A 26,733-nucleotide genomic window follows, 5' to 3' on the forward strand; every position below is an offset into this window, starting at 1 on the left:
GCTGAGAAGAACTGTAGAACCTCTCAGTACTCAGGGCTCAATTAGCCACAGCTATTCTGTGGAACGTGGGAGACATTCTACAGAATGAATGGCTCTAGCATTCACCTCACGGAGACTCACAGTGCTGTCTGAATCCTTGGTAAGATACCCTACACCATCTGTGAGGGTGGACAGATGCTGGAACAGGTTGTCAGTGAGGTTGTGGATGTCCCCTCCCTGGAAGCATTCAAGGCCAGGCTGGATGGGGCTGTGAGCACCCCGGTCTGGTGGGAGGTGTGCCTGCCTGTAGCAGGGAGTTGGAACTGCATGATCTTAAAGGTCCCTTCCAACCTAAACCATTCTATCATCCTCTGATCTGAAGCAGAACTCACATCTGGGCAGCTGACCTGAGCCTTCAGTGGCTGGCCATAAAAGAGATGATTTTCAGTACTGAGAGATGCAAAGTGATGCAAGCGAGGAAAAAATAATTCCGTACTACGAGAATAACAGACCATTTTGCACAGACCACTGCACTTGAGGAGTGAGATCTTGCAACCCCAGTAGGCGTCTGTAGGACAGTGGCAGCTCAGTGCTCGGCAGCATTCAACAGCACAGTGAACTACATTAATATTTAGGAAAAAAAAGCCACCAACATCGAGAGCACAAAAAGCAATTGTGCCGCTTTGTATATCCAGTGCACGCCCGTATCTTCAACACTGCACGCCGCGCCCATCCCGCTGTCTAGTAGAATTGGAAGAGCTCATAGAAGAGCACCGAACATCCCCCATGTGAGCTGACGCTCACTTCACACAGCCACCCGGGAAGCAGCGCAGCGCAGCGCCGCCTAAGATGGCGGCTCCGCCCGCACCCACAGTGCTCCGCGCGGGGCCGCGCTTCCGGGTACTGGCCCTGGAGGGCGGCGGGCCCGGGGCGGTGTGAGGTGCTGCGGGCGGGCGGAGCGCGAAGTTGGCCGGACCGAATGTGAGCGGCGGAACGGAGGAGCGGGCGGACGGAGGAGCGGGAGGGAGCCGCGCGCTCGGACCATGAGGCTCCGGCTGTGGCTGGTCTCTGCCCTGATGCTGCTCTGGGCGCCGGGCGGGCTGCGGGCGCTGGGGCGGCCGCCGCGAGAGCTGCGCTACGGTAAGGGGTGGGGAGGGAGGAGGTGGGGAGCGCTGCCGCGGGCCTGGGTACGTGTGAGGGAGAGCGGCTGCCCTGCGCTGAGCGGGGAGGGCCGTGAGGGCAGGGCTGGGGCTGCCGGAGGCCCTGCGGTCCCGCTGCCGTCGGTGCGAAGCGCTGGGCCTCGGTGCGGAGAGAGCGCCGTACCTCCGCTGTGTGCCCACAGGGGTCCTCGCAGCAGGGGTAGCGAGGGCGGTCCTGTGAACGTTGTCCCTTCGTGGCTCTGTTTGGAGTCGCCACTGCGGAGAGCGTGAAGCTGCTGGAGCTGAAGGTGGCTTCTAGGGAGCTTAACGTGGAGAAGGGCTGTTTTATCTAGCTCCCGTACCTGCGTGCTTGCTTTGGAATAAACGTGAGAAATAATTCAAATGATTTCTTGGAGACCGGGTCTCTTGTGAAGAAGTTTTAATTTGCGATTGCAGTGGTGGGTGTCCTGCAAGCAGAGTGCACGACCAGATACGCATCATGGACTTATATCCCCTATCTGCTGACACTGAGTGTGCCTCCTGTTTCATCCTTGATTGAGTACTCCAGGTTCACCATCTATCCAAAGCTTGCTATCTCCCTCCCATTATCGCTCCATAATTTGTTACCTCCTGACCTCTGCTAGTTTTGTAAATATTTATCTTGTCTGCCCCATTCATTTCCCTAATCTTGACACTGGAGTCTCTTGCTTTCTGCTACGTATCTACCTATCCAAGCTTAGCTGGTATCCTAGCTGGTCGGTGGGATTTTTCAGTTGCAAAAGCATATTTGTCGCTCTCACACTTTTCCTGCTGCCAGGTTCACATTCTTTGCACACGCATCCCCTACGCAGTTGACAAAGTCTGTTTCTCTTTGTTTCTTCAAGTAAGTGGAATCCATAAAGCAGTTGCCTGATCTCCCACCATGTACCTGCCAGATAAGTTTGTTTCTTCTTATGCAGTTCTGGGTGTGTATGTATGTCTTGCAGCCTTTACCTTTGGTAGCTCACTCTCCCCTACTGATATCCCCAAGGGAGGAGAGTACACAAATTAACCTGCCAGACAGTCTCCTCTTATCTCTCAATGTGCACACTTTATTCGTTAACCACAATCAAACCTTACCTTGTATCAAGGGTCCTGAGGTATGTCCCTTTGGTTCAACATTCTATTACTTACGCAAAAACACTATGTCATCTCCCACATAAAGATGTGGCAGATCTCTGTGATGAGCATGAGCTTCTCCCTGTAGAGAAGCAGAGGCTGCAGTCACTCATTGCGCACTCTGATGTTTCCAGGTGCCAGTGGTGACTGCCTTAGGCCCACCTCCTTGTGTAGATCTTGGATACCTGGCAGGTACCAGCCTGTGCCTCTGTCACTCTCCCACACCTGCGGTTGACTTTTTGTTCAGTGCAGGCCACAGCAGTTAGTCACTGCAGGAAGCAGGTGGGGATAGCACCCAGCAGGGGATGTTCCAGGAAGTGTAGCAAAATGCAACAAATACAGCACATCCCTTTAGCATCAAGGTCAGGGGCTTCTTCAGGCAGAGGTCACATCTGGGGCCATCAGATGTTACGCCTTCTAAAGAACCCAATTGCTACAAACTTGTGTAACCTTACCTGATTCTTTTGTGTTCCTGGCCTCCATACCACCATGCCCAGACTATGAGCTCTTCCATTTTATTAAGTGATGTGTGGAGGAGAAACTCCTTTCTTCTACTTGCTTCTAAACTGTCACTCTTGGGTTCTGTTGCCAGAAATAGAGGATATGGAACAATTAGTCATTTTCCCCATACTGTAGTGACTTGCAGACATTTATAATCTGTCACCTTTGTCTTTTTTTTTTTTTTTCTTTTTCTGCAAGTGACAGAAGCTTGGTCTGTGTAATAATTCTTAGCATGAGAAAAAGTTCACGAGTTTACTGGTCTCTGTTCCTTTCATGTATATGCCTTGTATTGGTGTGGGTTTTTATTTATGTGATTTTTTTTCTTGCGTTTATCTCACACACTCAATTTCATGAAGCATTTTGTTGTTCTATCACTCAGTAAATTGAATCTGTAAAAGCATTTTGTGAGGGAGCTCATCTAAAATTTTTATAAATCCAGATAGGCTCAGTTAATTGTGTTATGCTTATCCATGCATTTTCTCCTTTCAGAAGGCTAATAAGTTACTGCTAATTCCGTAAAGACTTATGCAGACTGCTCACTGCTATCTTATTTAGCCACAAGTCTAGTAGTTCTCACTTTGTTGTTGTTATCTGTTTGTCAGGGAAGCAAAAGTCAATGATTTTTTTGGTTCTTTTTTGGTGCAATTCTTTAGCGTTCATTCTTGGGGGTCATCTTTGCAGCTTAGTTGTTTTAGGGGCCCCTTTGATTATTTCTCTGGATTGTTCTTTTGGTGATAATAATGGCTGTTTCAGATGGTAGCTTTGTTTTTGACAAACTACTCTTCAAAACCTTTTTGCCTATTTCACTCTGATTTTATGTTCATCTTTCACTGGAGTTCTGTTTCCCTAACTTTACACACAACTCAGTTTTCTGAAACGTCATCTTTTCTTTGTAATAACTTCTTTGTTCTGGTTAACCTGAGGTTGAGTTTTCTAGACTGAAATAATTCACAGCTCTGACAAGTAGCCTCCTTCATGAAGTTCCAAGGGTTGTTGTTTCATGGCTAAGAGCTTTATTGCTCGTCTCTTTAAAAGCTTATTTATTTCAGCAAGGAAAAAGTATTATTGAGTGAGAACAGAATTTGACAGAATAGAATACGTAGATGAAAAAGACTTGTGTCATTTCCTAGCATTTTTCAGCTGAAAGAATGTTAGGGTGTGGTGCTCCAGCAGTAAACTGACCTAAATTGGGACTGCCACAATCCTGCTTTCTGATCCCTTCCTCATTTTTGTGAGTGCATGCGTGGAGCTGAGCTGCCTGGAAGCTGATCGCCATCTTTTGGTAAGGGGCGCAGTGTCTCTGCTGGGGTAGCGTGTGCCATTTGCTCCCTGTACGCACTGACAGAGTGACTGCCCTGTGTGTGTGGAATGGGGAGAGATTGTGAACAGGGTGAGGATTGGAGGTAGGAGCACATCAGCCTCAGTTTGAATGGCTTCCAGTTTGTGTGGAAGCGGTGTTCCTCACAGGGAGTGGAGGAGCAGCGCTGAGCTCTGCTCTGTGTGACTGCAGCAGGGCCCGAGGGAAGGGCATGGAGCTGTGTTGGGGGACAGCTGGGGTTAGGGGTGGGTTCTGCACCAGAAGGCATTGGACATGGACCAGGCTGCACAGGGCTGTGGGCACGGCCCCGAGTGCTGGAGTTCAAGGAGCATCTGGACACTGCTCTCAGACACAGGGGTTGATTTTGGCTGGTCCTGTGTGGAGCTGGAGGTTAGACTCAGTTGTGGGTCCCTGCCGACTTGGGATGTTCTGTGGTTTTCTACTGGTCAATACAATGACTTATTATAGTTTTGCCTTTGAAAATTTAATGCCAGTTCTTACTTTTTTTTTTTTTTTTCCATTTGTCCTTTATCTCTGAAGATAACCTTTTATAACTATTAAATATTTATGCTGTTTGTTGGAGCTCAGAAATGTCTGAATGATAATGGGGCTTAATGTACTTGAAAAGAACAGCACAAATATCCAGCTTCAGTGTTGTTGACTGTTTTGCCATAACTGTATTACTTCAGTCCGTTTTCCATTGCAGCACATTGCCACAGAGTGTTATGTACCTACTCAGGATTGCCCAGAATGTAATCTGCTGTAAGCAACATCTGACTTAGTCTAACATTTCTCGAGATCTCTAAATAGGCAGGGAGAAATGCAATAGCTGTTGCTGTCTTGGGCAGGCAACATTCTTTGAATTGCTCACTTATGCAATATAGAAAAGATCAATAAGAGATTCTGAGGCAGATAATCTGGCCTTGAGTTGTTTTATCTCAGTACTTCTCAAAGACCGCACACAGCTCAAAATGAATTGCATCAGATAAAGAAATGACCGATTAAAATCGTTCAGTAAGGATCTGTGTGACATACATTAGAAGACCATAATTTATGACTTATTGAATGAAAAAAAAAAATGGTGGTGATGATGGATAAACTTAGCTTAGTGATGCAGAAGGCAGCATAAATCATCCACAGTCAATTTTGAATTATCCATCACCCTCAATGGGACAAGGCACAGAAAGTCCTTAAAGCCAAGAACATATCTGTATATCTGTACAGGAGGGAAGGAGCTGGAAGTTTACTTTCATGTCAGGAGTGTGCAGTGAGATAATTGCTGACAAAATCCTTATGCAAGGTTCACAGAAACACAGAATCGTAGAATCACTGAAGTTGGAAAAGAGCTACAAGATCATCCAGTCCAACCATCCACCTATCACCAATAGTTCCATATCTCTCAACACAAAATCCAAACGTTCCCTGAATGCCTCCAGGGTCAGTGACTCCACCACCTCCCTGGGCAGCCCGTTCCAGTGCCTCTTTCAGAAAAGTAGTATTTCCTAACGTCCAGCCTCAATCTCCCCTGGTGCAGCTTGAAGCCAAAGTTTAATAGATGTTAAACTTTGTTCTTCTGGGTGGAAGCGTGTGTGTTAGAAAATGGGGCAAGACCTAGGTAAGAGGCAAATAATGTAAGTAATTCCGTGCTCTGTCATTCCATTGGTGTTTCTTGTCCTATTTTAATGTTCTGTATAGCAGAACAGCTATTTTGGTTTGAGCTGGCATAGCAGTTTCACTCCAAAAGCTGAAGTTTGGGGGTGTGCATCACAGTGTACCACACAGAGGTGAATCCAAGAACGTGCAGCCTGAGCAGCAGTGTGTTTGGTGTGCGATTCCAGCCCAGGGTGCTGTGCGATGGTTTTGGTCATTGCAGTGTTTTCCACAGGCAGCGTTACAGGCTGTAGTAAACCTGTACAGTTATGGTCTCCTGTCCACTTTGTCTCCCATACAAACAGCAAATGCTTCATGTAGACATGGCCTGTCTTACTAATGATTACTAAAAAAAGCAATGATTACTAAAAAAATCAATGCTGATTTGTTTGCTGTGTTTTGGTGGATGTTTCTGTAGAGGTACTTAACTGTGGTGGTTTTACCCTGAGGGTCAGCTGAACTGCTGCGTTATTCCTCCTCCTCAAAGGAAGAGGGGAAGAAAATACGGTGGAAAAGGGCTCAGTTACTCAGTTACTGTCATGGCTGAAACAGACTCAGTACAGTGAGGGTAATATAGTTTATAGCCTGTTACTAACAGGTTTCTCCTGTTCTCCCCCACATGCAAGGGAGTGGGGGCTGTGGTCAGTCATAACGCTTCATCTCTGCTACTCCTCCTCGGTCACTCTCTGCACCTTGTAGGTCCCTCCCACAGGATGCTGTCCTTCCTGAGCTGATCCCACCTGGGCTTCCCATAGACTGCAGCTCTCCAAGCAGTAATCTGACATGGCTCTGTACCACAGGACCCACCCTTCAAGGATTGCTTCAGTGCGGGGCCCTGCAGGTAGCAGCTCCCTCAGTCCTCCTGCGCCACTACAGGCTGCTCTCAGTGGGCAGCAGCTCCAGCTGGGGGTTACTCCTGCAGATGTATCCATGGGCTGCAATCTCCTCTGTGCAGCAGCCACTTCTGCGTGTGGAGATCTGCTCTGCTTGGTGCCCATGAGCTGCAGGGAGCCAGCTTGCTCCACTGTGTGCTAACACAGGGCACCCCTGTAGCCCCAGAGCCTTGCCTAAAGTACTTCTTGTGGCTTGTCTTCTCTTGTTCATGTGAATCAGTCAACATTCTAATTTTCAACTGAGAAAAACAATTAAATATGATCGAAGTATAATTCCGCAGACAAGTACTTAAAGTCAGCTAAGAGAAGAGCCTCAGCACTACCATTGTTACAAACTAACTACTGCAAGATTTTTGTTGTGAGAACGTATCCATATGGTTATGTGGCTTTGGTTTACGCATGTAAGCACTATGAGCGACCAAAAGTGGAACGTCTCCTTGCATTCAAGGTTGCTCTTTGTAGTATTTTTTTCTTTTCTCCCACAGTTAAAAACTGACAGCTGAGTAGTGCTGTTCATGGCTGATAGCAGCAGTGACTCATCCCAATTTCGCTCTTCTGCTCTGGGTTAACGTGCTCGGTGTGGGGATTTCCTGCAGTCCTCTGGATACCAGTGGTTCTGATTATCTTCCTGATGCTTGCCATTCCTGGAGATGTATGTGACTGTACTGTTTGTCTGCCTGCAACTTCTCCACTTTTCAGCTCGTATTTGTGTGGTTCATGTCCTAATCTCTTGCCTTGCCTTCCTGTGCTGCTTTTAGTATTGTCCTTTTTTCCTCCTTGAAACCTGCATTAACCTACACAGGTACACGGCCTAGGGGCTGAGAGGGGAAGGAGGCTCTGTTCTGCAGGGAGGCACCTGTGGCAGCCTCCCACTCAGTTTTGATCTGCAATTAACGAGATGTTGAGCAAGTTTTTAGTATCCTCTGCATTCCCTGCCTTCTTTTTTTATCTTACAGATTTTTCTGAAACTGTCAAGCTCTGCCCCTCAGTGCTATGATATGCCTTGAGTTTTTGGAAGGCCACATCCGAGCCAGTGCAAAGTAATGTCCAAAAGGAAAAGTGCAATCAGAGAGGAGGGGACCAATCTCACCACAGTAGCCCACACAGTAATTAATATCTGCTTGGAATCAGTTCCACTCTTTTTTTTTTTAGTATTTATTTATTTGGGAAACAGCAGGGTTTTGTGGTTTGCAAGCTCAGTAGTGAGACTGACAGTTTCTGGAGAGCCGGATAAATGAGAAGACTGCATCTTGTGACTTGGCTCTTCTTGTCAGCAGGACATATGAAAGCATGTGATTTAGGGTTTTTTGAGCATCATGTGCTGTTCTGGTTCAAGACAAGACAGTTGTATTGTCCTGTTTCACTTTGAATGCGAGATTGTTAGTTCAGGGGGCTTTCTTATCTTCATAATGTCAATATTTGATCAGGTATTGCCTTTTTTTTTTCCTCCAGAAAGTATTCTCTGCTTGCACATGGAGAAATCAAACAGAAAATCCTCTTGTTCCTACCTGGCCTCAATTTACGAGGTGTGTAGTGAAGGAGAAAATTTCCAAGGTTGGCAGTTTGTGAGGTTATGTATAGAAGCCACTTGGGGGGGGGAAGGGGGGATTCAGCTGTGTTCAAAATGACCAGAAGTAGCAGCATAATAATCTGTGCAGTGTCTGCCAAATAAAATCTGCACTGTTAAAGAAAAATACTGCCCTGAAATTGATGAATGTTTCCCTGTACAGAAAAGCATTGGAGTAGTATAAGAGTACAACTGTATGAGCAAGTTTTTCCTGAGATGAGCTAAAGGTTGTTTTGCAGACTTCTAGCTCTTCCACTTCTGAAAGTGTCCTGTGAATAAGGTAGTTAAAACTGCAGGAAAGGCAGATCAGTTTTCTTCATTGGAGAGGCAGTAAATCTGCTGCCTGCCTTACACAGCCCTCGGGCTGGGAGGTAAGTGCACCTGCAGGCTTTGTCTGGCTGCATGGTGACTAAGTTCAGGCACTCCTTTCTGATGTGGTTTAGCAATTTTGTTAGAGTTAGGGACGGCTCAAAAACTTGCCTTTTGGAATGCTCAGCATTAGCACTGCTGATGTGGCTGGCTAGTCTTATTGATGAGCTTGTCTAGAAATGTGTTTGAACAGTCAAAGCCTTTATTGTGCAATGTTTTATAAGCAGGCTGACACCTATTGAGTTCTTGAACCTGTTTCTCTCACAAGTTCTTCTTGTGTATACTCACTGAGCAAATCAGCAGTTGTTTTGGAGGAAATAAGTAAAATGATTTCTTGAAACCATTAAGAGCATGCATGGGCTCTTTCACATGAAGTGAGAGTGCTTCAGTTCTCTTTGTTTTCTGTCTGGCAGTGGCTCTGTACCAGAGGTACTGGAGGAAGAGGTAACGTGTGTAACAAATGACTATGGAACAGCTTTCCCACAGATGGATCTCATCCTAGAATCACAGAATGGTTGGGCTGGAAGTGACCTTAAAGCTCATCCAGTTCTGACCCCCTGCCATGGGCTGGCTGCCCCCCACCAGCTCAGGATGCCCAGAGCCCATTCAACCCAGCCTTAAGGGACTGCGGGAATGGGGCACCCACAGCTCTCTGGACAGCTGTGCCAGGGCCTCACCACCCTCTGGATAAAGGCCAGGGCCTTCTGACATAGGATCATAATCATAGACTCATCAAATGGTCTGGGTTGAAAAGGACCACAATTTAGTTCATTTCGTTCCAGATCACCTAGTTTCAACCCCCCTGCTGTGTGCAGGGTCACCAACCAGCAGACCAGGCTGCCCAGAGCCACATCCAGCCTGGCCTTGAATGCCTCCAGGGATGGGGCATCCACAACCTCCTTGGGCAACCTGTTCCAGTGTGTCACCACCCTCTGTGTGAAAAACTTCCTCCCAATATCTGACCTAAACCTCCCCTGTCTCAGTTTAAAACCATTCCCCCTTGTCCTATCGCAACCTACCCTCATAAACAGCCATTCCCCCTCCTGTTTATATGCTCCCTTCAAGTACTGGAAGGCCAGCATGAGGAGCCTTCTCTTCTCCAAGCTAAACAAACCCAGTTCCCTCAACCTTTCCCCATAGGAGAGGTGCTCCAGCCCTCTGATCGTCTTAGTGGCCCTCCTCTGGACCCGCTCCAACAGCTCCACGTCCTTCCTCGAGTACTGTGTCCAGTTTTGGGCCCCTCACTGCAAGAAAGACATTGAGGCCCTGGAATGTGTTCAAAGGAGGGCAACAAAGCTGGTGAGGGGTCTGGAACACAGGCCATATGAGGAGAGGCTGAAGGAGCTGGGATTGTTCAGCCTGGAGAAGAGGAGCTCAGGGGGGACCTCATTGCTCTCTATAACTTCCTGAAGGGAGGTTGTAGTGAGCTGGGGGTCGGCCTCTTCTCTCGTGTCATTAGTGATAGGACCAGGGGGAATGGTTTCAAGCTACGGCAGGGGAGATTCAGGCTGGACGTGAGGAAGTATTACTTTTCAGAAAGGGTGGTCAGGCACTGGAATGGATGCCCAGGGAGGTGGTGGAGTCACCGACCCTGGGGGTGTTCAAGGAAAGGCTGGATGTTGTGTTGAGGGACATGGTTTAGTAGGAGCTATTGGGAATAGGTGAACGGTTGGACTGGATGAGCTTTTAGGTCTTTTCCAACCTTGGTGATTCTGTGATTCTATGATTCCTGTGCTGGGGGCTCCAGGCCGGATGCAGTACGCCAGATGGGGCCTCACAAGAGCTGAGCAGAGGGGTACAATCACCTCCCTCTCCCTGCTGGCTGCCCTTTTAATGCAGCCCAGAACACAGTTGGCCTTCTGGGCTGTAAGCGCACACTGCTGGCTCATGTGCAGCTTCTTGTCCACCAGAACCCTTCTCTGCAGGCTGCTCTCAAGGAGCTCTTTCCCCAGTTTGTAGAAATACCTGGGATAAATCAGATCTCTAACATCAGTCTCCCCTCTTCTAGTTTAAAACCATTCCCCCTTGTCTTACTGCTATCTGCCTGTGTAAAAAGTCTGACTGGACGTTACTGCAAGCCCAAGAGCGACTGTTCTAGGTGGGGTGCTGCAGACTTTGTTTACCTCTTCTAAGGTTGGAAAGACTTGGGGTTGTATTTTCTGGTCCAGGTTAGGACTGTGAGTTACATCTGAAGTGTCTCTACTCACTTGAATTCATGTGTTTTTATGTGTGAAGAATAGCATCAGATGGCCTAATGAAGAATATGGAGCCCTTCAGCCATTGAATCATTGTCCAGCTGAATCAGAAGAGTTGTTGGTGAGCTGCTCACTGGTTTCTGGGAGTGTTTGGTGCTGGCTGGCAATCAGCTAGAGCTCAGGACCCAGGTGGCACTAAGTGCCACACAAAACATGGACAAGAGCCCTTTTCTTTTTTTCCAGGTTAGGAGACCCGGGTGGTTTAACAGTCACACAGCCAAGTACTTGTTGTGCTTGCTCCCAGACTGCTGTCTCCAGGCTTGTCATCCCGCCCCACTGCCCCTTCACATAAGATTTATTTCTGCTTTTATTTCTTGTTGGATGGTTGGAGGAATAATAACTGTAATTATTCCTGCAAACTCCTCTGCAGCTCCTTTGGTCACTTTTAATTCCTGGAGGTAAAATTTTTAAATGCTGCTGGATCTCTTATTTCAACTAGAGACATTTTCTGTAATCAGATAACTATCAAGAGAATTTTTTAAGATATTAATTATGTCTTCTAGTTTCAAAATTTGTGTCTCTAGATAAGCTTAACCTCTGCATAAATAATGTAATTCAAAAGAATGCTTATGAAATGGCTGACTTGCCTCATTTACTTGTTGCTTTCAGGGCAATAGATTGAGCATGAGATCATGGGAATTCACTGTTCTGCTTATGAAAGCCAGGGTGGTTGGAGAAAGATGCCATTGGTATTTGAATTGGAAGCAGAATACTAGAAGAGAAACATCTTATTTGAAAAAAATAGGCAGTGGCTTCCAATTCCACTGAAGTGTTGGCCAGCACATTCTTGAGCTCTTTGCTGATGGAGTAGTCTGGTACAGTGCCCATTAGCCCATCGTTTGCTTGGAAGAGACTTTCCTGTATTAAGGGGTAGTTTTGGGGCAGTAAACTTAGCCTTGAAATGGGGTGAGGGAAAAGGAAGAACCACAAGTTGTGAGGAGACAAGTCACTGCTGTGGGTTTGCTTTGATTTTGGATTGTCGTCTCTGTCACCAATGTTCTTTCACTGTTTCTCTTGCAAACCTGAGTGCTTTCAGTGTGTGTTTTAGGGGTTCCCCTGGCAGGGAAGGTGCGTGGGATGAAGGCTGGCTATCATAAGGTAATGAAAATGAAGATGTAAATGCTGGAGGTAAGGCGTCCCTCTCCAAAAAGAGAAGAATGCAAAAATCTAGGAGGGGATGGAAGGAAAAGAACCACGAGAATGTGGTTTAGGAAAACCTGAGTCAGCTCAGTGCACTGAAGCCCACAGGGAGTGACTCTTGGACCACAGTGGAGATAATGGAGCAGGAATGCCAGTTGGATCATTAAACTCAAATAAAAAGTAGTGAGCTCTGGGGTCGTGATGGCTCCTGACCACAGGCTGCCTACGGATGGGCTCTGTACACCTCTGTGTTTCGTTTAGAATGACACTTCATCTGTTATGTTTAATAAATCATGAGCGTGGATTCATTTTCACAGTATGAAAATCTTAACAGAAAAACTGGGGTTTGTGTGCTATGAATCTATCGATTTCCACATCTGTCTGATGCCTGAATTAGCTGACTGATTTATGTCTAGCAGCAGCATGTCTTAGAAGTTAATTACATGTTGCAAGTAAAATGAAAGCAAACATTTAGGAAGAAGGAAATGTTAACAAGTGCATTCTTGTTTCGGTGTCCCAGGAAGTAGGAGTGCCCCGTTTCAGCTGTTACTCTAGCAGAACATGTTACTCATCGCATGGCTGTGTTCTGTACTCACCCCTTGCTGAGTGGAGCGGGACTGGAGTGGGACTTCTGAAGTTCTCTGCCTACTCAACAAAACCATAATTTCTCTAGCAGGTCACAAAATCGAGACGCAGGTCGTTCTGACTGGCCGTGGAGGCGACTGCATCTTGCTCTTAGCCTTGGCTTTCCTGTAGTTTTGGGGCAGTGCTCTGCAAGTAGGAGCAGAAGGCAGCAGGGCTGGTTGTGTTGTGCAGCTGGGGCCGTGCCCTTTGGGCAGACCGTGGTCAGCAGTTACTGTGCAAGGCCCCAAGCAGCACAGCGCAGTGCCACTGCGCCTCAGGTTTAATTAAGAAGAGTTTAAGACTAGAGTTTCTCTTGTCTTGTTTCCTCCTGCTAGGTGCAGCCACTTGCGAGAAGGTGCTGTGCCATAAGCAATCAGTTACAACATCCCACAAAGGAAGGTGGTGGAAATTTGCTTTTGCATATAACCTGAAATGCTTGGTAATCGATTGCAGGTGCTTTCGACCTGTGTGTTGTAAACAGAAATCAGGGAATTGCATTTGCACTGCCTTTCCTGTGTTGCCAAATGGCAGGGAGGGGCCACGTGCTAAGGAGCAGCCCAGGAGCTGCGGCCTGGTGGCTTCTGGTGGGAGAGCATGAGGACAGATTGGCCATCTGTCAGCAGGCTGTGGGGTCCTTTGGGGTGCTTTGGTAGCGTGGCCTGGTGAGGAACTGAGAGGGGTATGATGGAATCACAGAATGGCTCAGATTGGAAGGGACTTCGAAGCCCACTCAGTCTCAGTTCCCTGCCCCACCCTTTTAGTTTTAAACCATTGCCCCTTGTCCTATCACTGTCAGAACACATAAAAAGTCAGTCTCCCTCCTGTTTATGAACTCCCTTTTAAGTACTGGAAATTCCTACGCGTTAAAGCACAACTGGACTTGGAGAAAAAGGAAGATTTTAAAAAACAAAGGAAGAATAGAAGCCCATCTGCCTCCTGTAAACCAGTGGCTGACTCCTCGTTTGGAACAGGGTAGGAAAATGGTGAACTGGAAGCAGGAGCCTCTGTGGAAACCTGCAAATAGCAAGGAATCTGTTATCACCTGTGGAAGCAAAGGGAAGCATCTCAGAAAGAAAGAAAGTGCTCCAGAGGGAAGAAGTGCAAGTTGTGTCTGGCAAAGGAGTGCTGGAGGGCTTATTGGCTGGAGTGAATGCTGTTTGCCGAAGGTGCTTGTATACTTGTTAAATTTGCAAGCATCTGCTGAACATTGGCTTGAATTTGTAATTTGTGCATGGTTTTCATGCCCTTTGTCTCCTTCTTCTGAAGAAGTTTTCTTGTTTGGAGGAGGGAAGTCAGAGTTCTGCTCAATGATAAGTGACTGGGGAATGAGGGGATACCTCGTGTGAGGTGCCTGGCTTGTTATTTCTGATGGACGAAGCTATGTAGCCATCTATTTTCTGGCTGCTGTTGAATAAAGAGGTAATAACTGCAATCCTGACATGCTGTGAATTTGGTAGAAGTTTCCTCGGTTTAAATCATGTTTTGCCTTGGATGGAATGGGGAACAGCAGGTGAAGATGAGAAGCTATTCATCCCAGAGTAGTGGGGAGTGTTCTTTCCTGCTTGCTTTCCAGGAGGGCATGAGCTCTGCACAGCCATAGCAGTAAAAGTGATGGCCTAGTTGCTCTAAGAGTTCTCTCAGAAGTCAATTAAATTCTGTTTCTCTCTGATCACGTCTTTTGTTTCATGCTATGATTTCTACTTGGCTGCACAAAATGTACTTTTGCAGAAATGTACAACAGTTATCCTAACATTAGAGCAAACTGTGATGTTGCTGTAGCAGGCTCTGGTTTGCTGTTTGATGTCTGCATTTGTGAAATAGCCTGTTGAAGCTATCAAACTTTCTGTTTCTCTTCCAGATGCAGTTGAATCCATGCTCTCAGATTATGACATCCTTTCTCAGTCCAGTATCCAGCAGCACTCACTGAAGAAGAGAGACCTCCAGCCTGAGACTCATGTAGAGAGGCTTTTAAGTTTCTCAGCCCTGCAAAGGTAATTAAATAATCAGCAATGAAATAATGTTGTCTTTCAGTTTATGATGAATAACACACAGTTCCAAACTCAGAAATAATCACTGTGGTTTCTATCATGACTGGCCCATTCTTTTAAGTTACTGCTCTGCATGGCTGTGTGAATGGCTTCGGAGAGACTCAGAGGAAACAAAATTATGTCAGGATCCTGGCTATTGAAATGGCAGCGATCTGTGCTTGCTTTTGCTTTGTTCTTAGGTGTAGTTTCAGGTAGACTGCTGTCACAGATGGGGTTGGATTTTACCACTTTTACCTCATCTTGGTAACACTGTCTAACTTGATTGTCCTTTGGTTACTGAGAATCTGTACCTTCAGTTTGGAAAAAGTGTGTTTTGTTGCACAAGAGGTTTTTCTTTTGCAGTGATTTAATCTTGTTCCTACCACGCGTAAACTCTGCATTCAAGAAAACTACTTTTCACCAGATGTGAATTATAAGCACTGGTGAAAGGGGAAGAAGAGATTAAAAAGAAAAGTAAGCAAGCTTGAGAAAATTTAACTTAAAATAGATGAACAAATCCCCTTACCAGCTTTTCCTTTGGTTAAATACGTTAGCAGTGTCAGGTTTTGCTTGAATGCGTATAGAGGAGGTGAATCATGAGCAATCCTTGCCTCTTGTGTTGGTTTTTTTGTTTCTTTTTTTGTTTAAAATTGAACATCTTGAGCACTTAAAAATGCTCTATAGATGTACTGATGATTTACAGTTCTGAATTACATGGTATATGCTTCTGTACTTTGCTCATCAGAGTTAATGCTTTTAACTTCTTTTGGACCTTCAGAAAAATGAAAACTTTTGTGTTTGTCTTTTGCTTAAAAATAAATGGAAGTAAATTCTTTTACAGGCACTTTAAATTATACTTAACTGCAACTGCTGAACACTTTTCAGAAAAATTTCAAGCATTAATTGTGGATGGTGAAGGCAAGGAAAAGGAGTATCATGTTCAATGGCAAGACTTTTTCACTGGACATGTTGTTGGTTAGTATGGACCAGTCTGTGTCAGTGCTGAGAAAGCACAGCTGTGCTGAGTCACTTGGCCACAGTAAATGCTATGTTACACTCATTTTAATCAAATATGGATAGGTTGAATATGCAAACTTTATTCTTCTGCCCTTCAGGTTTTCTGGTGGTTTGGGTTTTTTTGTTTGTTTTTGTTTATTTTTTAAGCTGTTGTACCAAGCTTCTGATTTTGGACTTCCATTGAGCTTGGCAGCATGTGAATATACAGATTGCACAGGTAGCAGCTTGTGATTTTCTTTGTTTATTTTTTAAGATGATAATGGAGAATGTGGGATTTCAGTATTTTTGTCACAGAAAGCAAATCCCAGGTAGCGATGATGCAGTGTTGCCCATGTTGTTACATTAAACTACTTTAATGTGATTCTTAGGAGGCTGCTGTTCTGGAAACAAGGGATGTTTTGCCCCTCTTTAGTCTAACAGTAACACTTCTGCTAAGTTGTTTTGATTTCTATGTTGTTTTTGTGATGGGGTGGATTTCTTCCATTGGAATGCACACTGATGCTGTGATTTTGCTGGCTGATGGTGAGATCTGGATTTTGTTGCCAGAATTATCCATGTCCTTTTAACCAATCCCCAAGGCCTTCTCAACAGCACCCAGATGTTATCAGTTAAAGCCAAGCCTTAATGCCTGTGATCATTGAGAAGTTAAGATGGAGGAAGGAGCGCTGGCTCATGTCTTTTTTTTTCTCTTTTTAGAATGTTCTCTAGAGGCTGAGGAAGTTCATCTGCCTTGAAGTTTAAAAAATAAAAAATTAAAAATTAAAAAACCCCAGTGTGTTTGTAGAATCAGTGTTTTTGTAGGAATGCATGCACGTGGAGCTGACTTTTTTAATCTCTGTGTCAAAGGGGAGCATAATTCCAAGGTTGTGGCGCACATTGGGGATGAAGACTTTACTGTAAGAATCAATACTGATGGAGAAGAATATAATATAGAGGTATGCCTTACTGTTATGGGGAATAGTCAAAAAATCTCTTTTTCCTGTGGGTGTTTCTGTTTCTAGCCAGTCACAGTGACAGTTTTGTAGCTCAAAATAGACTTGGTGGTGGCATTCGTTTTAGAGTTAGTAGGAAAGTGGAATTAAAATGGAAAACCATTTTCACTTCAGAAAAAATGGAATTTTATTAGTGATTGCCATTCTGTGGCATTTGCATCTTTTAGATCCATCAGAGAGAAGATAGATCTTAAACAGGAAGAGATTTTAGAAACCGCAGTGGATGGCGTTGGTAATTAGTGGTGATCACGTCCTAGAGGAGAACAAGCAGCACAGCCTTCTGAGCAGAGTTGAGGCTTATGGAGCTTTCCAAAATTGTGCCTTTGCTGTGTCTTGAAATTTTTCCCACTCTCTGGGCTTTGTTTAAAAATCTGCTTTTTCCCTGCTCCCTTCTTCCTGTTTTTCACCATTTTTATTGTGTTATTTTAAACTACTCATTTAAAATAAAAGATCAGCAAATGTATAATTAAAGGCTACCCTAATTACTTGTTCAAAGCAGTGTATTCCCAGACACAGGCTGTGTTAAAGTGGATGAATAACAGTAATTATGGCTAAGTGTTGTATGGATATTGTAATTGTCTCCTAACCCAAGGATAATCAGAATTATAGGTAAGTTTGAGAAATCTGGTCCTATTAAAGTATAAAAATGTGATTAGAGTACACGAACCATTCTCCCTGTGCTTTACATCAAGGGCAAACAGTAGCTGTTCAATCATGACAGAAAGCATTTTTAGTGTTTGTGGTCCAAGAATAACATAAGCATGTCTCAGTTTCTCATGCAGTAGCCATGTAGAGACTACAGCTTGTCCACACATCCCACACATCTCACTACCCTGAGATCATGCCTGCATGTGGTCAGAGTTGGTAGGTGCCAAAGACCATTCCCAAAAGGCAGTACTGTCAGAGCTGTCCCAGTGTTGCTTTCCTTGCTTCCATGGTCCTCACTGCTGGGAAAGGTTTGGAATCTTAATATAAATGCCTTGTGCATCCTGTCTTGTCCTGGGATGCAGAGTGTTTGCCCTCAGTTTCACAGCTTATAAGAATTGTCTGAAGTTCAGAGAGTGCTGCCTCAAGCCCAGTGGGAGCCCAGAGCCAAGTGATCTGCAGGGTGGTTTTGGACTGTCTGTGCTGCTTGGCCTTGCCCAAAGAACTGCTCCCATGTGTTGGTTTTTTTTTTGTTGGTGTTGCTGTAGATGATACTTGCATACTGCCACTTCCCTATTATTATCTGTATCTGCTGTGCAGTTAGGTTGTTTTTATGTTGAGATTTTGTTGGTTTTTTTTTTAAAATTTTTTAGGAACTTTCACTTATTAGTGACTAAGGAATATTGAAGAGTCTGTCTCTGATGGTATTCTGGTGTGCACTTGGATATCCTTTGTTAGTTTGGAAGATTTAGACCCTTGTGCCTCTAGTCAGTGCAGTTAGCATGTTCTGGCTGTCTCCTCTTCCAGTCAGTAATGGAGGGAATAGAGGAGCTTGAGATGTCTCCTCAGGCTGCTTTTAGTCCTGAGGGGAATTAAAACTCCCTTTCCTATTGCTTAATCAGAGGGCTGCTGCTGCTCTATTGAGATGATCTTAGATCTTTGGATGCATGTGGGTCGTAAAGGGTTAAAGTCAATTGGCTTTCTTGGCAGTGTAGTTTTGTTGGGAGACTTATTTCCAAGGAGGAAATTATTGTAAAGCAAGGTACATGTGTATGTGTACACATAAAGCTGGGGAGACTTGGCTCTGTGTGTGTATGTATGTATTCTACTTCAGTCTTTGCACCGACTGTGTTCCTAACTATCTGTGTTTCTGCTGCTCTTGTGCTCTCAGCCCCTGTGGAGATTTATAGATAATGTTCAAGATGAAAGATTGCTGGTCTACAGATCTGAAGATATTAAAGATTTCTCACGTCTGCAATCCCCCAAAGTATGTGGTTATTTAAAGCTGAATGAAGAGGATCTTTTACCTAAAGGACTGGAAGAGAGTAAGCAAAATGAAGGTAAGGATCCATATCCTGGGAGAGCAGGACCTTCCAAATGAATACTTGAATTCCATTTGTGTAAGCAAGTGAGATCACAGCCTGGGCAATAATCTCTATTGCTCCTGGTTTAATTCTTTGAAGTCACTGGTTCAGGAGGGAAAGCAGTACCTGTTTTAATGCCCTCTTTCCCTCTCTCTCCCATACAACAAAACCCATAATGCTGAAAAGAATAAGCTGTCCTTAGTAGTATGTTTCCTCCTGGCTTGCTAAAAGGATGACTGGGTCTATCCAAATGTAAGTGAAATACAGGAAGCTCTTTCCTTGGTAGTGTTTGTTGTGACAGCTCACAACAAGGTTCGTAGGCTCTTTAAGGTGAACACTAAAACAACCTTATACTTGTGCACTCTAGGGCCCATTTGATGTCTGTGGCCACTGTAATAATGCCTCTTGAGCTGTGATGAGTCTTTGAGTCTCACTTTCCTCTATCTTCTACTGCATCAGCAGGGATGGGGGTAATGACTGGGGACAGAAAGAAGTGTTGTTAGGACAGAGACTGATGATCTTAAAAACTCTGTAGGTAAATTTATTGAGCAGCTCTATTTCATTACTGTACATTCCATTTCTTACAGCAAGTCTGAGGACTGTTACGAAGACAAATTCAAGAGTCCTCACGTCCACCCAAAATCAGACAACCCAAAAATCCCACCCTGTCTCTTGTTCAAGTTTCAAATAAAGACATTAGGCACAGCCATAGACAGCTTGTTGAATGTTTATTTTTATTTTTTTTTTAATGCCCATTAGCCAGCATCCACCGGGAGAAAAGAGCCATTCCAGACAGCTCCAAAGATACGTGCAAGATGTTGGTAGTGGCAGACCATCGGTTTTTCAAGTACATGGGCCGCGGGGAAGAGAGCACTACTATAAACTATTTGGTAGGTTCTCTGTTCAAATTTGTTGGAGCAAATGGAGAAAAGAAAAAAGTGATTCAGTAGTTAAACAACATAGAGCTAATACAGATCTTTTACAGCATACGTACATCACACCTGTGTGCTTTTTACCTGGGAAATGCTAAATCGTGCATTAAAAATATTTTGTAGTGGTGACACTGTAATTAAGTAGTCTTCAGTTTTCAGATCCCTTCCCTTTGCATGCTACTGGTAGCTATGCTGTTTTCTCATTAAGAAAAATAGTTTTTTGATTGGAGTTGTAGATTCTCTTGGACTTTGAATTCTGGTGTAAATGGTCCAAACCTGTTTAAAGTTCATACGGGAGGCAAAAACAACTTGTGTAGTTTTTCAACTTCATCCAAGATTCTCTGTCCAGAACAACAAAACTTTGAGATAAGAGCAGTAAGCAAGCAGTTTGGTTGCATGTGTAGTTGTGAAATAGAACACCTGCCTACAGCAGGAGTGGAGAGTATGGCTTCTGGGACATGAGAGAGTAAGAAGTGAAACCACTTGTGATGATGTGTTGTTTCTCATGAGTCTCTTTCTGAGTCTGAATCTTTGATGTACTGATCACTCTGTGCCTTCTTTCCTGTCTTTTCAACCTCTCTGTTCCCAGAAATGTTTACATTCCCCAGGTTATTGAATCTTAGTTCATCTATTTGCAGTTTATCTCAGCGTCTGACATGCGATTCTTCAAGACTGAACCTACTCTTGTGTTGCCTGGGTAGATGTGTGCTGTAAACAACACAGAGATGGAAAGTTGTTTTTAAGTGGCTGTAAATGTCATTCTTCGTTCTGAACAAGTTTGATGCTCTGTATCTAGCAGAAGGTGATTTTTAAGTAGGTGAGAACAGTTCAAAAAGGGAGATATTAATTGTGAGTGCTGAAGAGAGACTTTCTGAAACCTCGTGCTTGAATCATAATTAAAAAAATGGTAGTTCACTGCCTGTGAAAGGGAAGGAGGCCTCGGGGATCAGTTGAGTTCAGTGCTGAAACAAAGCAGTAAAAACAGCTTCCTCCTCTGCCTTTCCCCTCAGAGAAACCTGGAAAACCACTGTACAAACAAAACGTTTCCCAAGATGTCTTGTTTTTAATGTTACCTCTTCCTCTGCTCTAGTGAAAGTGATAAATGAGAGCTTGTACTACTTTGTCGTGATGGAATGTTTTCAGAGATACTTGATAGTACTCTTTGGATCCATGCACTGTTGGTTGTGGAACACTGAATATGTCTGTTATGTTTAAAAGGTTCAATTTTAATTTGAAGTGTTTCCAGATAAGTGCTGCAGCTTCTTGGGATGTCTTGAATTTTGGTGCACAAAAGCTTAGGACTGTCATGAGTTTTTATTCTTTCCTGCATAGATTGAGTTGATAGACAGAGTGGATGACATCTACCGAAATACTTCCTGGGACAATGGGGCCTTCAAAGGTTATGGCATACAGATAGAGCAGGTTGGTATTCACTGAACTGGGCAAAGGGTTTTCAGTTTAAACTGTAAGTACTCTTTAGGTGTCAGGATTTCTGACTGTTGGGGCTGTTCCTGTTTATCAGACATACCATTATGCACATACTTCTATTGGTGGCTAGTGCTTAGCTAATAGAACATGAGTGTGCCTCAAACATGTGAAAGAAACACAAATCCTGAGTGACTTCAATGATTGCAGTTAAACATAATATCAAGGTAGTGCAGAGTTAAAGCACAGGAATTTGGCAGAGGGCATTAAAAAAGAAGATGAATCCATCTGCTTTGAGTACTGCAAGAGCTGGCATGTGGCACATGGGGACATCTAATTGAGGGGCAGGAGGAAAGCATACTGCTCTAGTCTACTGGGAAAGCGACAATCCTTTAAAGTATGCCTTAGTTAACAATTCTGTTAATTAACAGTTAACAATTCTGTTAATTAAAAAATAAAACAAAAATTCTGTGGTGTTCAGCATCCATTAAATTCTGTATGTGAGTCCTAGCTGTATTTGCTAGGGGTTTGGTTTTTATGTAACATGCATCCTAAATCATAGTATTCTGGTGAAGACCATTGATGTTACTCTGCAATTTCTGGTGTAATTCCTTGTGATCTGGCCAGTGTATCTTAACTAGCAGAAGCTGAAAGCTTAACACTGAGAGCATGCTGAATCTGAGTTTTTCTTCTTGCAGATCTATTGAGACCTTTAGGATTGCACTGAAAACTTTTTTGTAGTTATAAAATTGACCAAAATTCTTCTACATTGTTGTCGCCCTTTTTGAAATGTAGATTATCATCCACAGTGAACCAGAACATGTAGAACCTGGAGAAAAGCATTACAATATGGCAAAAAGTTACCCAGATGACAAGAAGGATGCATGGGATGTGAAAATGCTGCTAGAGGTAGGTAGTAACCCTTAAATAATTGTGCCTTTTGCAGGAATTCCCCTGCATAGCTCTTCTGCAGTAGTGGATGAGACCCCTTCACTTCCTTTCTGTGATGTATAGATGTTAGACTAAGTCAAACTAGCAAACGTGCCCTGTAGCAAGAGCATGGGGCACGTGCATGGCATGGCAAAGGGCTCCTTTGTATAATTATGGAGTGCACACCAACTGGGATTAATATGTAACTTGAGTCAGAAGGGCAGTCCTGCCTCTAAGACTGACTGCCTTCTGACCTTCACAAAATTAGTGCAGTTGGCTTCCCCTCTATGTGAAAAGGGGGAAATGAACAGCAAGTTACATAAATGAACATGTTCAATGTACGTGGGTAGTCATTTAAGTTTATTCAGATTTGTAGGACAGATAATCATCTGCTTTTGCCTGACTTAATCTGCTTCTGCCAGATTTAGAAGGTGCATGGCTGATTAGATAAAAGTTATCTATAGATTTCTGGTATGCACAGTGAAACATTTTACAGAGAATATTCTTTTTTTTTTTTCTCTTCAAAGCAATTTAGCTTTGATATTGCTGAGAAAGCAGCTCATGTGTGCCTTGCTCATCTCTTCACATACCAAGATTTTGATATGGGAACACTTGGACTGGCTTATGTTGGTTCTCCCAGACCTAACAGCCATGGTGGCATTTGTCCTAAAGGCAAGACTTCCTTTTCTTTCTTTCCAACTGTGACTTGAAAGCTACTTTTGTTGTTTCTTTTTAATCCTCTTCTAGCTTTCATGGAGCATGACATGTTATTTGTATGGTCTCTAGTGGTTGTCTTTTGGATAGAATTGATGGCCATTTTCTTGGCTGGAGCTGGAAAAAGAGAGAAGGGGGGGAGTCACAAGGCTATCTGGAGTGAAGAAGCTTTGTGAAAGCCATTGCGGCCTGGCTAGACCAAGTTCCACTCTGTGTGGGTGCATCTTGCCACAGTTCTTGAAATGGCAGATGCTGTTGTCTTGGAAATTTCTTGTATTGTCCTCCTTTGCTGCAGTGGGGGGGTTGGACAGGATGATCTCTGGAGGTCCCTTCCAACACCTACAATTCTGTAACAATACATGAGCTGTTTGTGCTGTGCTTGAAAGAATTCCCACTGGAGAAAACTGGCAAGAGGCTCAGTGGTGAGCCTGTGAGAACAACAAAGCTGTTCATTTTGTCAAACAAAGAATAGTTGCCTGCCCACCTCCTAGAAAGGAAAAAAACAAAACAAACAAAAAAAAACAACAAGAAAAACACTTGTCAATTTGTTTTGTTTCTGTCTCACATCTATAGCTTATCACAGTCCGATTGTAAAGAAAGACATCTATCTGAACAGTGGCTTAACCAGCACCAAGAACTATGGGAAAACCATCCTCACAAAGGTAAGAGAGTATCCTCTGCAGAGAGTGTTTGGTGTATGTACTTGTTTGTTGGTGATGTGTTTTTCTGGGGTTGTGATGATGTTCTGTACTCTGTCAGCAGCAAGCTGCTGGCTTGCAGATGGAGTCAGATCCATGGGGACAGGGATGTAGGTCACAGAGCCCTTATCACCATTTCTGTCCTGGTTGACAGAAGGTGTTAGGATTGAATGCAATCGAAGACTGAATTCACTGGGGAACAGTAAGGGGAAAATGTAGCCATTGTCTAATAAGGACTGTCCAAAAGTTATCCAAGTACAAGTAGGATTTTGATATGCAGAGATTAATTTAAATGGGTTTTATTGCCAATAAAGAAAAAATCATTCTCAAACAGGACAGGCAATATTATACAGCCAGGAGACTTACAGCAAGAATAAAATTAGTCTGAAATAAGGACTTACTGTGTTTGCTATTGCATGCATCCTCAGTATGGAGACGGAAGATAGTGTACGTAGGCTTGTTCTACGTGCAAGGTAAAGCAGTGCTGTAGTGTAGGCAAAGTAGGAGGTCTGGTTTGGACCTTTTAATGAAATTCATCTTCCTGCTTTTTGTGTGTGCATGTGTCTTGAATAAGTGATGCAGAAAACAGTGTAATAAGCAGGGGTGCTAACACTGATGTAAATTGATGCTGTCTGGATTTTTTTCATAGCTGATGCGACAATAAAGACATAAGGGCCTCAGTCTGAGCTCTGTCTCACTTGAGAAGATAGCAGAGCAGTGTCTGCATTTGCAGCTAGCAGATCTTTGCAGCAGTGTATTTTTCTCCTGCTGACTTCTCAGCTGTGCTTTGCTGTAGGCTGATTATAAAGGGAATTCATAATTGATGTGTGGGCTAAAACTTGGCGCAGAAGCTGTCAAGAAGCTAGGAAAAAAAGACAGAGAAGCTTTGTGCTCGAGGGATGTTGACAAAGAGCTCTGGCTGTTGCCATGCTATTTGCATTCGTTGTTCAGTCTCCAAGCTGGAGCCCCGTCCTGGACGACAAAGGAAATTGAGTTTGACGTCGGCCCAGTAGGAGCCACAAAGCTTGGGCTGAGGCAGTGGGCACGTACAGACTGTGTTCACAGGGAGACTTTTGCAGAGCATCTGATCAGACTTAAAAAGAATTTGTTTAAAGCCTTCCCACAAATGAAATGCCATAAAGCACCGATGCGATCTCTGGGCAGTTCTCCTGCCCTGGCTCACCTGGTGGGCATGCTTAGTACTGGACACCAGCAGCAGTGACTGTTACCTCACCAAACTTCCTTCTTTCTGTCATGAAGCATCTGATCTGCTTGAGGTTAGCATATTTCTGTGCCGTTTTCTTTTGTCACCTTGTGAACTTGCCACCACCTACTGGTCACAGCCTTGCAGAGAGGTGCCGTGCCACCATGTGGAGCTGCGTGGGATCCTCAGCACAAGGAATCATCTCCTGCAGTGGAGATGTTAGAAATTCCTCCCTGTCGGGCTGCATTTGTAGATGTCTTTCTTAGCAGTTATGTAATAGCAGAGCTTATTCAGTGCTCCTGATGTAATCATTTATTTAGAAGAAATAATTCTAATGGCAAGATAAGCTTGAACAAGAGATTGACTAATTGTGGTAGCTGGTGTTTGTTTGGATTGGTTTTTGTGTTGAACTTTCATGTCTTCCAGCTGTTTAAAATCAGTTTGTGATATTTTGAGTATCTGCTTTACACTGAAAACAAAATTGAATGGTATTCTTGGGCAGCACTTTGTCTTTAACAAGGCTTTAACATTCTGACCTAGCCTGGAACTTGCCTTTGGATGCAAACCGGAACTGTACTTGCCTTTAGTTCCCTGCTTCTGTGATAGTGGGGAAATGGCTTTTACATCTGAGTGTATTGTAGAATTGTGGGTGACTCAGAAGTAGTTGGGATCTCCTGTCCTGTCCTGCTCGAAATGATGTCTTTCAGCACTCCTATTTTTTTTACGTCTTCAACAAAGGAGGCCGACTTGGTTACAACACATGAACTTGGCCATAACTTCGGAGCAGAGCACGATCCTGACAGTCTGCCAGAATGTGCCCCCACGGAGGACCAGGGAGGGAAGTACGTTATGTATCCAATTGCTGTCAGTGGAGATCATGAAAACAATAAGGTATAGTTGCATAATTTTGCTTACGTGTGCAAGTCTTTGCTATGGTCAGTGACCTTTTACACAGGAAGGCTGTTTAGTTAATGATTCGTTCACTTTGAAGCATATGGGAATTTAATGGATTAACCATAAAAAGAAAACACAACTTCTTGTGGTTGGATTCTCTGCAAGATGAACTCATCTTTGCTTTCTGAGTTTCTCTGGGATTCATGATGTCCAGGTGTTGTTTGTAATCAATTGTGGCTGTGGCCATTTTCCCATCTTAAAATTCTTCGGAGCCGTCAAGATGGCAGCAATGGAAAGAATAAATGCTTTCTAAGACACCAAAATGTGGAGGTCTGAAGAGGTTGAGGCTGTCACAGATGTATTTGTTGACAGAAGGGTGCACTCCTCAGTGCTGCTCTTTCTCTTTATGATTCTCCAGATGTTTTCAAGCTGCAGCAAAAAATCCATCCATAGGACCATAGAGATCAAGGCTCAGGAGTGCTTCAAAGAGCGCAACAACAAAGTGTGTGGGAACTCCAGGGTGGACGAAGGCGAGGAATGCGATCCTGGCCTCTTGTACCAACAAGCTGATCCCTGCTGCTCTGCAGACTGCAAACTGAAAGATGGTGCCAAATGCAGGTAAGGGAAAGTGCACTGCAGCATCTCGTACGTGGGGGAGAGAGTTTCTTTCTCTGCCTTTTGTTGTGCTTGTACTTCTTTGAGATACATAAATAAATGCTCAGTATTTCTTCCTTTCATTTTGATCTTTCCACAGTGATCGGAACAGCCCCTGCTGTAAAGGCTGCCAGTTTGAAAGTGCCCAGAAAAAATGCCAAGAAGCCATAAATGCCACTTGTAAAGGAGAGTCTTTTTGCACGGGTAGGACAGAGCTGTGTGCTCACTCCATCAGCTAGCCAAGTGCTCCAGGCTCAGTGTCCTGTTCCATCAGCTTTTGAGCCGGCGCCCTTTATTCATCCAGTACAACTAATTTTAGAGACCAGTTAAGCACCACAGAACTGCTCTATAATAAGTTGTAGTTCAGGAACTGCTTGGTGATTTGCTGCGCAGTAGAACATGAAGAATGTTTATTTCTTCTTCCTTTAAGAAAAGGAAAGCAAAGCAGGGCAGGTCACTGGGAAGGGCCGAGGATTAACTGAATCTTGCCCTAGAAAGGGTGGAATTACAGCAGCTCTGCTTCCCTTCCCCACTTGTTTACTACTTCTTTGTAATCTTTTCTGGAGGCAAGGGGATAGATCAGAGCTATGCTGCTCTGCTCATGGGGCCTCTGGGATCTGCTGTGTGCCGCTTGCTCTCCAGAG

General features: G+C 44.2%; 1 protein-coding gene across 1 annotated transcript in view; it reads left to right on the plus strand.

Moving 5' to 3' along the window:
- Positions 1-890: 890 nt before the first annotated feature.
- ADAM17 (ADAM metallopeptidase domain 17) overlaps positions 891-26,733 on the plus strand; it is a 33,404-nt gene continuing 7,561 nt past the window's right edge. The window contains exons 1-13 of the mRNA XM_052698475.1: positions 891-1,119; positions 14,452-14,584; positions 15,462-15,595; positions 16,484-16,572; positions 18,446-18,614; positions 19,398-19,528; positions 20,903-20,992; positions 21,791-21,904; positions 22,453-22,597; positions 23,213-23,301; positions 25,280-25,432; positions 25,854-26,053; positions 26,190-26,293. Coding sequence (XP_052554435.1) covers positions 1,023-1,119; positions 14,452-14,584; positions 15,462-15,595; positions 16,484-16,572; positions 18,446-18,614; positions 19,398-19,528; positions 20,903-20,992; positions 21,791-21,904; positions 22,453-22,597; positions 23,213-23,301; positions 25,280-25,432; positions 25,854-26,053; positions 26,190-26,293 — 1,648 coding nt within the window. The 5' untranslated portion in view covers positions 891-1,022. The remainder of the gene's footprint in view (positions 1,120-14,451; positions 14,585-15,461; positions 15,596-16,483; positions 16,573-18,445; positions 18,615-19,397; positions 19,529-20,902; positions 20,993-21,790; positions 21,905-22,452; positions 22,598-23,212; positions 23,302-25,279; positions 25,433-25,853; positions 26,054-26,189; positions 26,294-26,733) is intronic.

Source organism: Tympanuchus pallidicinctus, unplaced genomic scaffold (genome assembly GCF_026119805.1).
Source record: "Tympanuchus pallidicinctus isolate F22 unplaced genomic scaffold, pur_lepc_1.0 scaffold1, whole genome shotgun sequence".
NCBI lineage: Eukaryota > Metazoa > Chordata > Aves > Galliformes > Phasianidae > Tympanuchus > Tympanuchus pallidicinctus.